Here is a 12,731-nt window from a genome sequence, read left to right on the forward strand (position 1 = left end):
GCCCACCCACCACCCTCGGCTGCATCACACTCCCTAGGAAAGCGCCAACATCCCGCAGCACTGCGTCATCACCAGCAGATAAAGGGTCACTTTCCTAACATTTGCCATCTTCATGTGGTTTCTGCTCTCTAGGGGCAAAAACAGGATAGTCGAATTGACTACAGAGTTAAATCCGCTCCCATTGGGACTGCACCAGCTACCCTCCTTACTTGGCTCTATATCAGTAGAGGCACCATGCCCTAGGGACTTCGGACAGCAAATTCCCAGTTAAGATAGCGCTTAGTTCCAGAGCTAGTCGGTTTTTAAACACTCCACTGTTTCAGGTACGAGTAATAGATGTACAAAGAGAAACACCTTTCCAAGACGTCCTTCGTTTTGGTAGCGAATGAAAGACAACAAAATGAAATTAAATTACATGAAACGGGGATTTATAAAGCTCTCTTAACCTGCAGGTATCAAGGCGCTACAAGACCGGTTCTCTTATAGTTGCATATTCGGCATTCAATCACAGCTCCTGCCCTTAAAACAGCTCCTGGTTTAAAATGTAAACCTCTGAAGCTAAACATAGAAAACAGACACACATGGTTGTAGGTGAATCTGCTACTTACTGTTACTAGGCGCTGGTTGGGTGGAAAGCAGCCTGGCCACGTCATGAAGGGACTAAGAGCCCTGTTTAGACTTTGGCGGATTGGAAGGTCGATGGAATGAACTCCCCCTCTATCTCAACTTCATCGACTATGAGAAAGCATTCAACAGTGTGGACAGAGAGATCCTTTGGAAACTCCTCTGTAACTATTGTTGTGCCAGATAAACTTGCAAGAGTCATCAGGAACTCTTATGAGGGAATGACCTGCATGATAGTCCATGGAGGAACACTCACGGAAGCAAGTGGGGACCGGAGTCCGCCAGAGTTGTTTGCTCTCGCCTTTCCTCTTCCTGCTGGCCATCGACTGGATCACGAAGACATCCACAGCAAAGAGAGGACATGGGATCCAGTGGACACCTTGAACTCGGCTCAATGACCTGGACTTTGCAGACAACCTGGCCCTACTCTCCCATATCCACCTGCAGATGCAAGAGAAGATCGACAACGTGGCAGACACATCAGCACTCGAAGCCCCGACATCCACAGGGGAGACTCAAGATCCTGAAGGCTAGCACAGCCAGCACAACCACAGTCACACTTGCAGGCGCTGCACTGGAAGAGGTTGTGGTCTACACCTACCTAGGCAGTGCACAGGTGGCACAGACGCCAACTTCAAGGCAAGAATCGACAAAGCAAAGGCTGCCTTCATTCAGATATGGAAGGTCTGGAGGTCCAAGGACCTAACGCTGCAAACCAAGATGAGGATTTTTAACACCAATGTAAAAGCGGTCCTTCGATATGGAGCAGAAACATGGGGGATAACAGTGACCAGTCCAGACCTTCGACACCTTTCTAAGGAAAATCCTCTACATCTGCTGTCAAAACACAATCAGCAACAACGACCTACGGCAGCAGACTGTCCAACTCCCTGCTCAAGAAGAAATCATGAAAAGACGCTGGGGCTGGATAGGTCACACCCTCCACAAGCCTGCATCAAACACCACGAGACACGCGCTGACCTGGAACACTCAAAGGAAGAGGGAAAGAGGAAGGCAAAGGAACACATGGCACTCAGGTCTGGAGGCCAACCGCAAGGAGAAGGGTGACACTGGGAGATAGATTGAAAACAAAACCAGAACAGAGATGGCTGGAGACTCCTGATGAATACCCAAGAGGGGGGTAGAAGGCATAAGTAAGGAGTGGAATGTCTGCCAAGAATTGCATAGATATACACTCTAAATATAGCAGATGGGGCATACACCAATTTTATGTCAAGAGTTTGTAACTTTGGTCTATGGGAGGCAAATCCATGCCACAGTTTCTTAATACTGAGCAGGGAAACATTTACATATGATGAGTCTGACGTGGAATCATTTGCACGGTCATTGGTTATCCTGAACATTAATCCAGTATTTGTAAAGCACACAATTACCCAAGGGTGTCAAGGCGCTGGGGGCCGTCGGGAAGATTAAGCGAGCACATGGTGCTGTACTAACCTGCCGCCCGGTCAGGGGATCGAACCGTGAACCCTGTGGTCCGGAGTCAGAAGCCCTGGCCGCTGCGCCACACCTTTTCCACATCTTTCATGTATGTCAACAGGAGCGGACCAATATTGGCCATCTCTTGACTAAGCCAAGTCTATTGATCCCAGGTTTCCGCTTTACTGCATTACACACCGCTAGAGGGCACGTCATCCAGTGCCCCTGGATCCCTTCCTGCACCCCAAAAAGACAGTGACGTCTTGTGCATTATAGAGGAGACTAAAAAGATTCAAATGGTGTGACTCAGCGTTCCATGTGTGTCGGACACGTTTGTGACCACAGCTCCTCATAAGTCGATAAAGGCACGCAATACAGTCCCGCCAGAAAACCTTCCCGCAGACTTGAGCTGACTCTAAAAGGGGACAGGACTTTAACAGGTGCAGATATGAACAATCATGCTGCAATCTGTGTCTCGAAGCACAGCATCTTAAAGAAAACATTTATGAACACAAGTCACTTTGCTTAGTACATCTCACTCCAGGGCATGTCTTTAGATTGCATATTATGAATAGAAGAGACTGGTATGTTTCCAGCATGGCCTACACTTCAAATCCTACACTTAGTTATGTGTCGGGCCCCAACAAGGCCCTAGAAATACATCAGTTCTAGTGACATCAGCAGTATCTCTCTGGTGGCATTAGCTTCTCCTCAGCACGTGGCATTTCCTCCACAACTCAAAATATTTCCTGTTACCACCCAATTGTCTTAAACCTCAGATGGTTTCCATTTGTTCTCCAACTAATACACAGTGGGCCTTCTCTGTGAATTGTAGAATAAACTAAACATCAATAAATGTGTGGGTGCCAGGCCACTTTCCTTACCTCATCCACCTTCCGGAGTCCCGCAATGCTGTCCGCCACCTTCACCGGCACCTCTGCGGTGTGGATGACCTCGTTCCTCTGGATCACTTCCTGGATTGCACGTTCTACTTCCTGAAGCTGCTGAGGGGTTACTGGAGCCTACAGGAGGGATGAGGGTTCAGATCAAGCCTTTGGGACACAGGCACTGGTTTGACATTTAGGAGGTTCCAAGGGGAAGAGAGGAAGTGTTAGGCTGATGCCCAGGAGCACGCAACACAGAAATGATGGCAGCCAATAAAGCAACAACACGGGTAACAGAAAGTAACAGTGATGGGTCCGCAGAGAAGACCAGCTCTCCTACGCTGCGCAGGGACTGCACTTCTACCTGGCATTGGCAGTCTCAGTCTCTGGCATTATAGCAGAGTAGAGCAAACACATGCAATTAATGATGGTCTATACCCTAAGACAAAGTCTAGTCGAAGCAGCAGGTCAGGAAATAAATGTGCTTTGAAGATTCTGGGATCAATATTTATGCACATATGTCGCCAGCGGCGGGAGCCTCTCTTGGACACGTATACTATGATTATCTCAGATGTGAAGGCCTTCGTTCTAGTGTTTCCTGCTCTGAAGGCTGTCATATACATCAACATACTCATGAGCTGATGCAGGAAGCCACTCACAACTGCCTGCAAAATACAGCGCCTACTGCAGAGCCTGACCAGGGTCGACTAGCATTCCAACCGGCCACGAGATGAAAAAACAACAGTAGACACAATCATAATAATAATATTAATGCCAACACCAATATTTATACCAATAACAATAGTAACAAGCATTGGCATAGCCAATAGGTCTCGCCTTTGGGACCTTATAAGTGTTTAGCCATGCACCACTTGATGGTGTTGCACCAAGGATATTGTTCTGGATAAATAAACACTTATAAGCTCTCAAAGGTGAGACCTATTGGCTATCCCAATGCTTGTTTTAGGTAGGCATGGGCAATTAGGTAATGTATTTGCCAACAAGCCCAGGATATTATGCTCACTCACAAACTCGATCCAAGTTGCCCAGTTCCAAACTTGGCAGCGCAAACAGTTAAGCCACATATTTTCCAAATTCTTAAAGCTATTTTTTTTTTCATTCGCTAAAAATACATGAGCATTCACGCATAACAAAACAGAGCAGAGCTGGAGGGCACAGAGAGGCGGTGGAGAAAAGTGTTTGCTTTGAGGATGAACAGTTATTCAGAGAAACTAAGCACGGTACAGTTCATTATACTTTTTACATCAGCAAAATTGTTGCCATGTTATCATGTTCTTGTTTGAATGCTTTTCCACCATGGTTTATTTATTTATTTATTTATTTTAACAATCCAAAAACGCACTGTTACCCGGAAGTGTCCTGGCGCTAACATGGTTGAACTAGGGTGTGAGGGTGAGGAGCTTTAATGAGTAAAGAGCCAGGTCTTCAGTGCTCTTCTAAAAGATAACAGGTCGGGCAACTGTCTGATGTTGAGGGGAAGTTTATTCCAGGCTACTGCTGCGCCTAAAGAAAAACTCCTGCCCTCCCATCTTGCTGTCTTGACTCTGGGGACTGATACCAGCGCCTGCTGCCCTGATCTTAGGGTTCTTGCCGGCTTATGCCAGTGGAATAGCAGCTTCATACATCTAGGGCCAAGATCGTGTAATGCTTTAAAGACCACACAGAGTGCCTTGAAAGTTATTCGTATCCGAACTGGCAGCCAGTGCAGTTTCACCAGGTCCTGGGCAACCGATGCGAACTTGGGGGTGTCTGTGATCAGGCGTGCGGCTGCATTCTGTAGGATCTGGAGCTTGTTTAGTACGCCCTGTTGGGCGTTCAGCATAAGGCTGTTACAGTAGTCTAACCGTGAGAGGACTAGTCTGGTGACCACTGTTTTTCTATGCTCTACCTCCAAAAAAGGCAGCACTTTCCTAATTGTTTTAAGGATAAAGTGCGTGGGTGAGGCAAGTGCGTTGATCTGAGGTTTAAAGGATAATAAATCATCAACCAGGATGCCTACATTTTTCACCTTAGTCACTGGGGAGGGTAGAGTTCCCATTTCTTCTGGCAACCATCTCGGGGACCATAAGTTGTCTTTGGAGCCAAAGAGTAGCACTTCTGTCTTTGACAAGTTGAGCTTAAGACAGTTTTGTGCCATCCAATTACCCACTTCTCGCATGCAGCCTTTGAAACTGTCCGCTGTGCTATCTATTTCACCCGGCAGCAGTGACACAACTATCTGCGTATCATCCGCGTATGCTGTGAGGTTAAAACCAATGGATCGAATTATCGGCGCTAGGGTGGAAACATACACGTTAAAAAGGGTCGGGCTCAAGGAGGAGCCCTGGGGCACTCCACAAGGGAGCGCAAAAGGGCGTGATTCAAAGTCCCCCAGTGCCACCGTCTGAGTCCTGTTGGAAAGGAAGGCCTGTAGGATCTTCAATGCCTTTCCTTGAACTCCGCAGGCCCTCAACCGGTCCACCAACAACTTGTGATGGACCGTGTCGAAGGCCGCGGAAAGATCCAACAGGATCAGGGCGGCTCTGCCTCCTTCGTCCAACACTCTTCTAATGTCTTCCACAGACTTGATTAGGGCGGATTCCGTGCTATGTTCTGCACAGAAACCGTGTTGGCATGGGTCTAGATGTTCTCCCGTTCACAGGAAGGTACTTAGCTGCGTGTTTAAGGCGACTTCCATAATTTTAGCTGGAAGGGGCAATCTGGCAATAGGCCGGTAGTTGTTCAACTCGGCTATGTCCAGATTGTTTTTTTTTAGGAGGGGTAAAATGGAGGCTCGTTTCCATTTTGCGGGAAATTCCCCCCTATCCAACATGAGATTGAAGAGGGGAGTAAGTCCGGCTGCAATAGTGACCGGAACTAGTTTGGCGATTGCAACAGGGCAGGGATCGTGAGGGGAGCCCGATTTTATCTTCTGAAGTCGGCTCACTACCTCCTTCTCACTAATTTGGGTGAATTGTAGGAGTTTTTCCGGACCGCTGTCTAACTCCGAGTTGATAGTGGAGGGTTCCGGAGAAATTGTTATTTGACTGTCTAGAGGAGAGAAGATTTTTTCGACTTTTTCACGGAAAAACATGGCCAGCTTCTTGCAAAGTAGAAGACTGGGGGGTACCTCTATGGTCTTGGGGACTGTCAAGGAAGACACCGTTCGAAAGAGTTCCTTCGGGGCATTGCTGGCTTCTTTAATCTTCTTCGTAAAAATGGCTCGTTTTGCTTGCTGTATCCTCTCTGTGTAGGCTCTTTGCTCGGTATTGAGAATTTTTTTGTCTGTCTCACTAAAGGTTGTCCGCCAGATTCTTGCCCTTTTTTTACACAAAATTTTATGGTCCCTAATCTCTTCAGAGAACCAAGGGGCGGATGGGTTTGAGCGTGTGGAGAGAGAAGTTTTAGGGGGAGCCAGTTGTAAACATGCTGACTCTAGCCAACTAGTATAGGCCAAAACTGCTTCTTCCGCATTTCCTGAGAGGGGCTCCAGGGATGACTTTAATACACCTTCCAGCGCCTCTCGTTTTATGTTGTTCCATTTCCTAACCTGCCTTGGAGTGAATCTGGCTCTAGATGGTCTCACAGGGGGGGCTAGAATAACATTAAAATATACTGCTGAATGGTCTGACCAGGGAATTGGCTGGACTGTTAAAACATTAAGGCTCGGGTGATTTGAGAAAATCCCGTCCAGGGTATGCCCTGCCTTGTGGGTCGGACCATAGACCAATTGCTTCAGATCCACCCCCTGTAGTAGGTCAGTCAGGTCGCGAGTGTCTGGGTCCGAGTCGCATTCTAGGTGAAAATTAAAATCGCCTGGTAAAGTAAAGGCTTGGGCACTGGCAGCAGCTTCTATTAACTTACCCAGGGCTAAGATAAATGGGGCTTTTGTCCCAGGGGGCCTATAGACTAGACAGCCTCTGAGGGTTTGATGGTCAGATAAGGTGAAATTAAAAATAAGAGTCTCATCTAGGCCTGTGGGCCCCGGTTAAAAAGACCCTCTGAAAGAACAGTGGTAGATGACAGCTAAACCACCACCTTTCTTCTTCTCTCGATTTTGGGTATAGCAGACATAATTCGACGGTGTAGCATTCACTATGTCAGGGCCAGAAGCGGCATCGGTCCAGGGCTCCGTGATAAAGGCTATCATCACTCCAGTGTCCTGAATCAGCTCCACTATTTCTGTACTATGTTTACCCAGAGATCTGGCGTTAAGGAGGAGGCACTTAGCCGAAGGATGACTTTTCCTCACCGGCTTTTCCTTGTTGTCCCTGGGGGGCGCAATCGGAATCCAGCATAGTCTAGGCAAGGCTTGAGAACAGTTTGTACATATGAGAGGGGCCTTCCTTGCGATAACCCCCAACTCCAGGGTTGTGCAACCTGCTAAGTTTAAACTGTACCTCAACGCCCACAGAGCCTCGCTGGTATAGGTAAGCCTCGAGGTCGGGTTGGCTTGGGCCGGCGCAGGGGTCCTGGCCCTAGGCGCGGGTCCGGCGCGGACGGCCGCAGACGGGCTCGCTTTTGGCGAGCCTTCGGCGTGCCCGCTGCGCTCCCTATAAAAATGTGCCATTTTATGCACGTGGGGGCGGGAGGGGCAGAGCACTAGTCTGCTCACCCAGCTCCTCACCCAAGATGGCGGGACCCACGGATAAATTGGCTCCGGTTCGAGCCCACCGTGAGTGGTCTGTGGTTGAAAAGTAAAGGCTGGATTGGGGGTGAAGTATATATACCATCCATCGGAGGGCCACTTAACACTTCTTGTATGTGTGGGTGCGAGGCATAAGTATGTCTGGAGTGTGCATTACTGCACATACCAGGTCTGTCCGAGTATGCATTGCTTCACAGTGCTGGAAGACTCAGGACTCAGCTTGCTGGGCTAGAAGAGCTGGGTTAGCACATGCTTGCATGTGGTAAATGTAGTCACAGCTGTTGCTTGGACGTAAACAGTTGGTTCTGCAGAATATGCGGTCATAAGTAGAGGAGAGTGAGGGAGCAAATGCCTAGAAGTGAAAGATGCAGAAGTGTGTTGTTGAGAATGACACACTGCCAATTGGTTGGCCTTTGATTCTGTGATGCATTTAGGTGTGTGCATAAGGGTTTGGTGAGATTAGTCTGGGACTGGGTATGGGGCATGCAGACAGAGCAAGGGTTCTGAGTGGGCTTTTGACATGGGATGACTTTGACACTGTGAAGGATGAAAGGGGAAGAACTTGGACGTATGTGTTTTAGTAGGAGTTGAGGAATGTAGTTGTGAAGCTTAGGTGACCGTCTGGTATCTGTTGCCTTATGGGTAAGAATTACTCAGACTTTGTTTACTACGTTTGAAGAGTAACACATAGCCTTCTCTTTGGCCGTTGTTTTTTTTGTGGGTTTCACATGTACTGTCCTGGGAAGCGCTTGCTGAAAATACACCGCCCGCGAGTGGTGCGCGCGTGAGAGAGAGGGGGAGCAGGAGGCGAGCCCGCGAGGGGTTCCTGAATCCAAGTTCTGCTTGTAGTTTGCGGCAGTGGTGCATTGTATGTCTTTGTGTGTTGAAATTTATTTTAACCAAGTACTGTCCTGGGAAGCGCTTGCTGAAAATACACCGCCTGCAAGTGGTGCGCCCATGTGAGAGAGAGGTGGAGCAGAAGGTGAGCCCGCGAGTGTTGCGTGTGCGCGCACTTGGGAGATCAGTCTGCTCATTTTCAAGCACTGCACTCGTGCTTGTGGCGCGCCGCTAATCGCTCCCGCAAGGTGGAAGCCGCAACAAGCACGAGTGCGTGCTTGAAAATGAGCAGACCAATGGCTAAAGGCCCTCCTCGAGCAGCGCATGTGCGCTGCCTTGGCGAGACCTAAAAAGTATTAGCAGTATTAATAGTTACAAATTAATTAGAAATTGGTCAAAATAACTGAAATAATAATAGTAGCAGTAGTAAGTGCAGTGATAATAAAAGTATTTGCAATAATACTGGCAATAGTAATAGTTTCTTGCGTATAACCAATGTGCTTCACAGAGGACAGGCTGATATACACACATTCTGTGACTGAAATTGGTTCTCATGCAAGTACTTAAAAAATAAATGATAAATTGAACAAAACATAGACCTACTGACTGATTCAGGGAACAATTCTGGACACTGTACTCATGAAACCATGAAATACACCTTACATGTTCTCCTCTCTCAGTGCTCATTTGACTGACCTGTGGCGCGTCTTCGTCCAGATGAGGATCTTTCCTTAAAGTTACATGTGAGAGCCCACACCAAGGCAGAATGATCCTTACAAACACAGGATTCACTTCAGAGCTCAGGAGGAAGCCCCCACAACTCAGCCCGCTGCACTCTTCCCAAACCCCATGCCACTGCACCTTTTCCCAGCCTCCAAGCCTCTGCACCAGTCAGCCCCCACACCTCTGCACCTTTCCAAGCCCCCACACCTCTGCACCTTTTCCCAGCCTCCAAGCCTCTGCACCAGTCAGCCCCCACACCTCTGCACCTTTCCAAGCCTCCACACCTCTGCACCTTTTCCCAGCCTCCAAGCCTCTGCACCAGACAGCCCCCACACCTCTGCACCTTTCCAAGCCCCCACACCTCTGCACCTTTCCAAGCCCCCACACCTCTGCACCTTTTCCCAGCCTCCAAGCCTCTGCACCAGTCAGCCCCCACACCTCTGCACCTTTCCAAGCCTCCACACCTCTGCACCTTTTCCCAGCCTCCAAGCCTCTGCACCAGACAGCCCCCACACCTCTGCACCTTTCCAAGCCCCCACACCTCTGCACCTTTCCAAGCCCCCACACCTCTGCACCTTTCCAAGCCCCCACACCTCTGCACCTTTCCAAGCCCCCACACCTCTGCACCTTTCCAAGCCCACACAGCTGAGAACACGTTTCAGCCCCCACCCCTCTCCACCCTTCCCACCTTCCTTCGTAAAAGCTGGAATGTGTTAATGATTATCAATCATTAATTAATTATATAATTATATAAAAGAAGGTTGACAACCGGGCCTAACCCCTCACCGCAGACTCATACCACTCCTTGCGACACCAATGATGCGTCATATTTAATGTATGACGCATCATGTCGCAAGGAGTTACAGATACGTCAGTATTTCTGACGTATCTGTAAGCGCAAAAGTGACGCATTGCTGGAGTGTGTCACAAAAGTGACGCAACTCCAGCAATGCGCCCTTTCACATGGGGAAAGCCCCATGTGAAAGGGCTTGCGTCAGTCTTACGCCTGCTGTGAGGCAGGCGCAAGATTTTGACGCAACGGCGTCCTAAAAGTGACGCAGTGAAATCTCATAGATTTCACTGCGTCACTTCTACGACCCTTCCTTGCGTTAATCTGGCGCAGGTATAATGTGGCGCAGGGGTTTACAAAGTGACGCATCTACCTAGATGCGTCACTTTGTAAATATGGTGCAACAAGGCACATTATTTACGCTGCTGGTGCGTCACAAAAAGTGACGCACCGGCGGCGTAAAAGTGACGCACAGCCTCATAAATGAGGCTCTCTATGTGACAAAAGTGTTCCTTGCTACTCTGTGGTGTAAACCAACTCCATAAGCAAGTCTAACCAACTCATCATTCCCTGAGATCCGGCCACATTAAAGCCGTCAATGTGTAAGTATATGAACATGAATCCCTCACGGGTTTGTAGCGCGCTCTACAAATGGTTGATTGATTGATTGAATGAATACTAAATATTAATGGTTTTCAGTGGCTAAAACATGCTGGGTTCACCACGCGGTTCGTACAGATTGTGGGGTAAGTAATGCAATGAACCTGTCTATATGTCCATCGTCCACTCGTCTTCCATTCTGCATCTGCCGTGCCATCACCAGTGCTCTGCAAACCCACACACCCTTCTTACCTTGGTGCTGACATCAAACCGCAGCCGGTCAGCAGCGACATGTGACCCTCGCTGCTCGGTGCTCTCTCCCAGGACGCGGCGGAGGGCAAAGTTTAGGAGGTGGGTAGCGGTATGTTTCACCATACAGGACAAGCGCTGCGTCTGAAAAGAAAAGAGTGTCGGTCAACTCACAGGGAAAGATCAAAGGAGCAGGCACTGGAACAGAGAGGAAAGGAGGGGAGTTTGACAGGAAGTGTTTAATAACAGGCACAGGGGGGACTAACAAGGAAAGATCACAGGAGCAGGCACTGGAACAGAGAGGAAAGGAGAGGAGCTAGACAGGAAGTGTTTAGTAACAGTCACAGGGGAGACTCAGAGGGAAAGATCATAGCAAGCACTGGAACAGAGAGGAAAGGAGAGGAGCTAGACAGGAAGGGTTTAGTAACAGGCACAGGGAGACTCAGAGGGAAAGATCACATGAGCAGGCACTGGAACAGAGAGGAAAGGAGAGGAGCTTGACAGGAAGTGTTTAGTAACAGGCACAGGGGAGACTCACAGTGAAAGATCATAGGAGCAGGCACTGGAACAGAGAGGAAAGGAGAGGAGCTAGACAGGAAGTGTTTAGTAACAGGCACAGGGGGGACTAACAAGGAAAGATCATAGGAGCAGGCACTGGAACAGAGAGAAAAGGAGAGGAGCTTGACAGTAAGTGTTTAGTAACAGGCACAGGGGAGACTAACAAGGAAAGACCATAGGAGCAGGCACTGGAACAGAGAGGAAAGGAGAGGAGCTAGACAGGAAGTGTTTAGTAACAGGCACAGGGTGGACTAACAAGGAAAGATCAGAGGAGCAGGCACGGGAACAGAGAGGAAAGGAGGGGAGCTTGAAAGGAAGTGTTTAGTAACAGGCACAGGGGGGACTAACAAGGAAAGATGATAGGAGCAGGCACTGGAACAGAGAGGAAAGGAGAGGAGCTAGACAGGAAGTGTTTAGTAACAGGCACAGGGGGGACTAACAAGGAAGGATCATAGGAGCAGGCACTGGAACAGAGAGAAAAGGAGAGGAGCTTGACAGTAAGTGTTTAGTAACAGGCACAGGGGAGACTAACAAGGAAAGACCATAGGAGCAGGCACTGGAACAGAGAGGAAAGGAGAGGACCTAGACAGGAAGTGTTTAGTAACAGGCACAGGGTGGACTAACAAGGAAAGATCAGAGGAGCAGGCACGGGAACAGAGAGGAAAGGAGGGGAGCTTGAAAGGAAGTGTTTAGTAACAGGCACAGGGGGTACTAACAAGGAAAGATGATAGGAGCAGGCACTGGAACAGAGAGGGAAAGGAGAGGAGCTATACAGGAAGTGTTTAGTAACAGGCACAGGGGGACTAACAAGGAAAGATCATAGGAGCAGGCACTGGAACCAAGAGGGAAGGAGAGGAGCTAGACAGGAAGTGTTTAGTAACAGGCACAGGGGAGACTAACAAGGAAAGATCATAGGAGCAGGCACTGGAACCAAGAGGAAAGGAGAGGAGCTTGAGAGGAAGTGTTTAGTAACAGGCACAGGGGGGACTAACAAGGAAAGATCATAGGAGCAGGCACTGGAACCGAGGGGAAAGGAGAGGAGCTAGACAGGAAGTGTTTAGTAACAGACACAGGGGAGACTCACAAGGAAAGATCATAGGAGCAGGCACTGGAACCGAGAGGAAAGGAGAGGAGCTTGACAGTAAGTGTTTAGTAACAGGCACGGGGGGACTAACAAGGAAAGATCATAGGAGTAGGCAGTGGAACAGAGAGGAAAGGAGAGGAGCTTGAGAGGAAGTGTTTAGTAACAGGCACAGGGGGGACTAACAAGGAAAGATCATAGGAGCAGGCACTGGAACCGAGGGGAAAGGAGAGGAGCTAGACAGGAAGTGTTTAGTAACAGACACAGGGGAGACTCACAAGGAAAGATCATAGGAGC

The 12,731-nt window shown here is 48.8% G+C and overlaps 1 protein-coding gene across 2 annotated transcripts in view; it reads right to left on the reverse strand.

Annotated features, from left to right (window-relative positions):
* LOC144822097 (alanine--tRNA ligase, mitochondrial-like) overlaps nucleotides 1-12,731 on the reverse strand; it is a 246,721-nt gene that overhangs the window by 140,780 nt on the left and 93,210 nt on the right. For both annotated transcript variants that reach the window (XM_078679220.1, XM_078679221.1), the window contains exons 14-15: nucleotides 10,799-10,939; nucleotides 2,949-3,086 (exon numbers count right to left, since the gene is read on the reverse strand). In XM_078679220.1, coding sequence (XP_078535346.1) covers nucleotides 2,949-3,086; nucleotides 10,799-10,939 — 279 coding nt within the window. The remainder of the gene's footprint in view (nucleotides 1-2,948; nucleotides 3,087-10,798; nucleotides 10,940-12,731) is intronic.

This window comes from Lissotriton helveticus, chromosome 3_1 (genome assembly GCF_964261635.1).
Source record: "Lissotriton helveticus chromosome 3_1, aLisHel1.1, whole genome shotgun sequence".
Taxonomy (NCBI): Eukaryota; Metazoa; Chordata; class Amphibia; order Caudata; family Salamandridae; genus Lissotriton; species Lissotriton helveticus.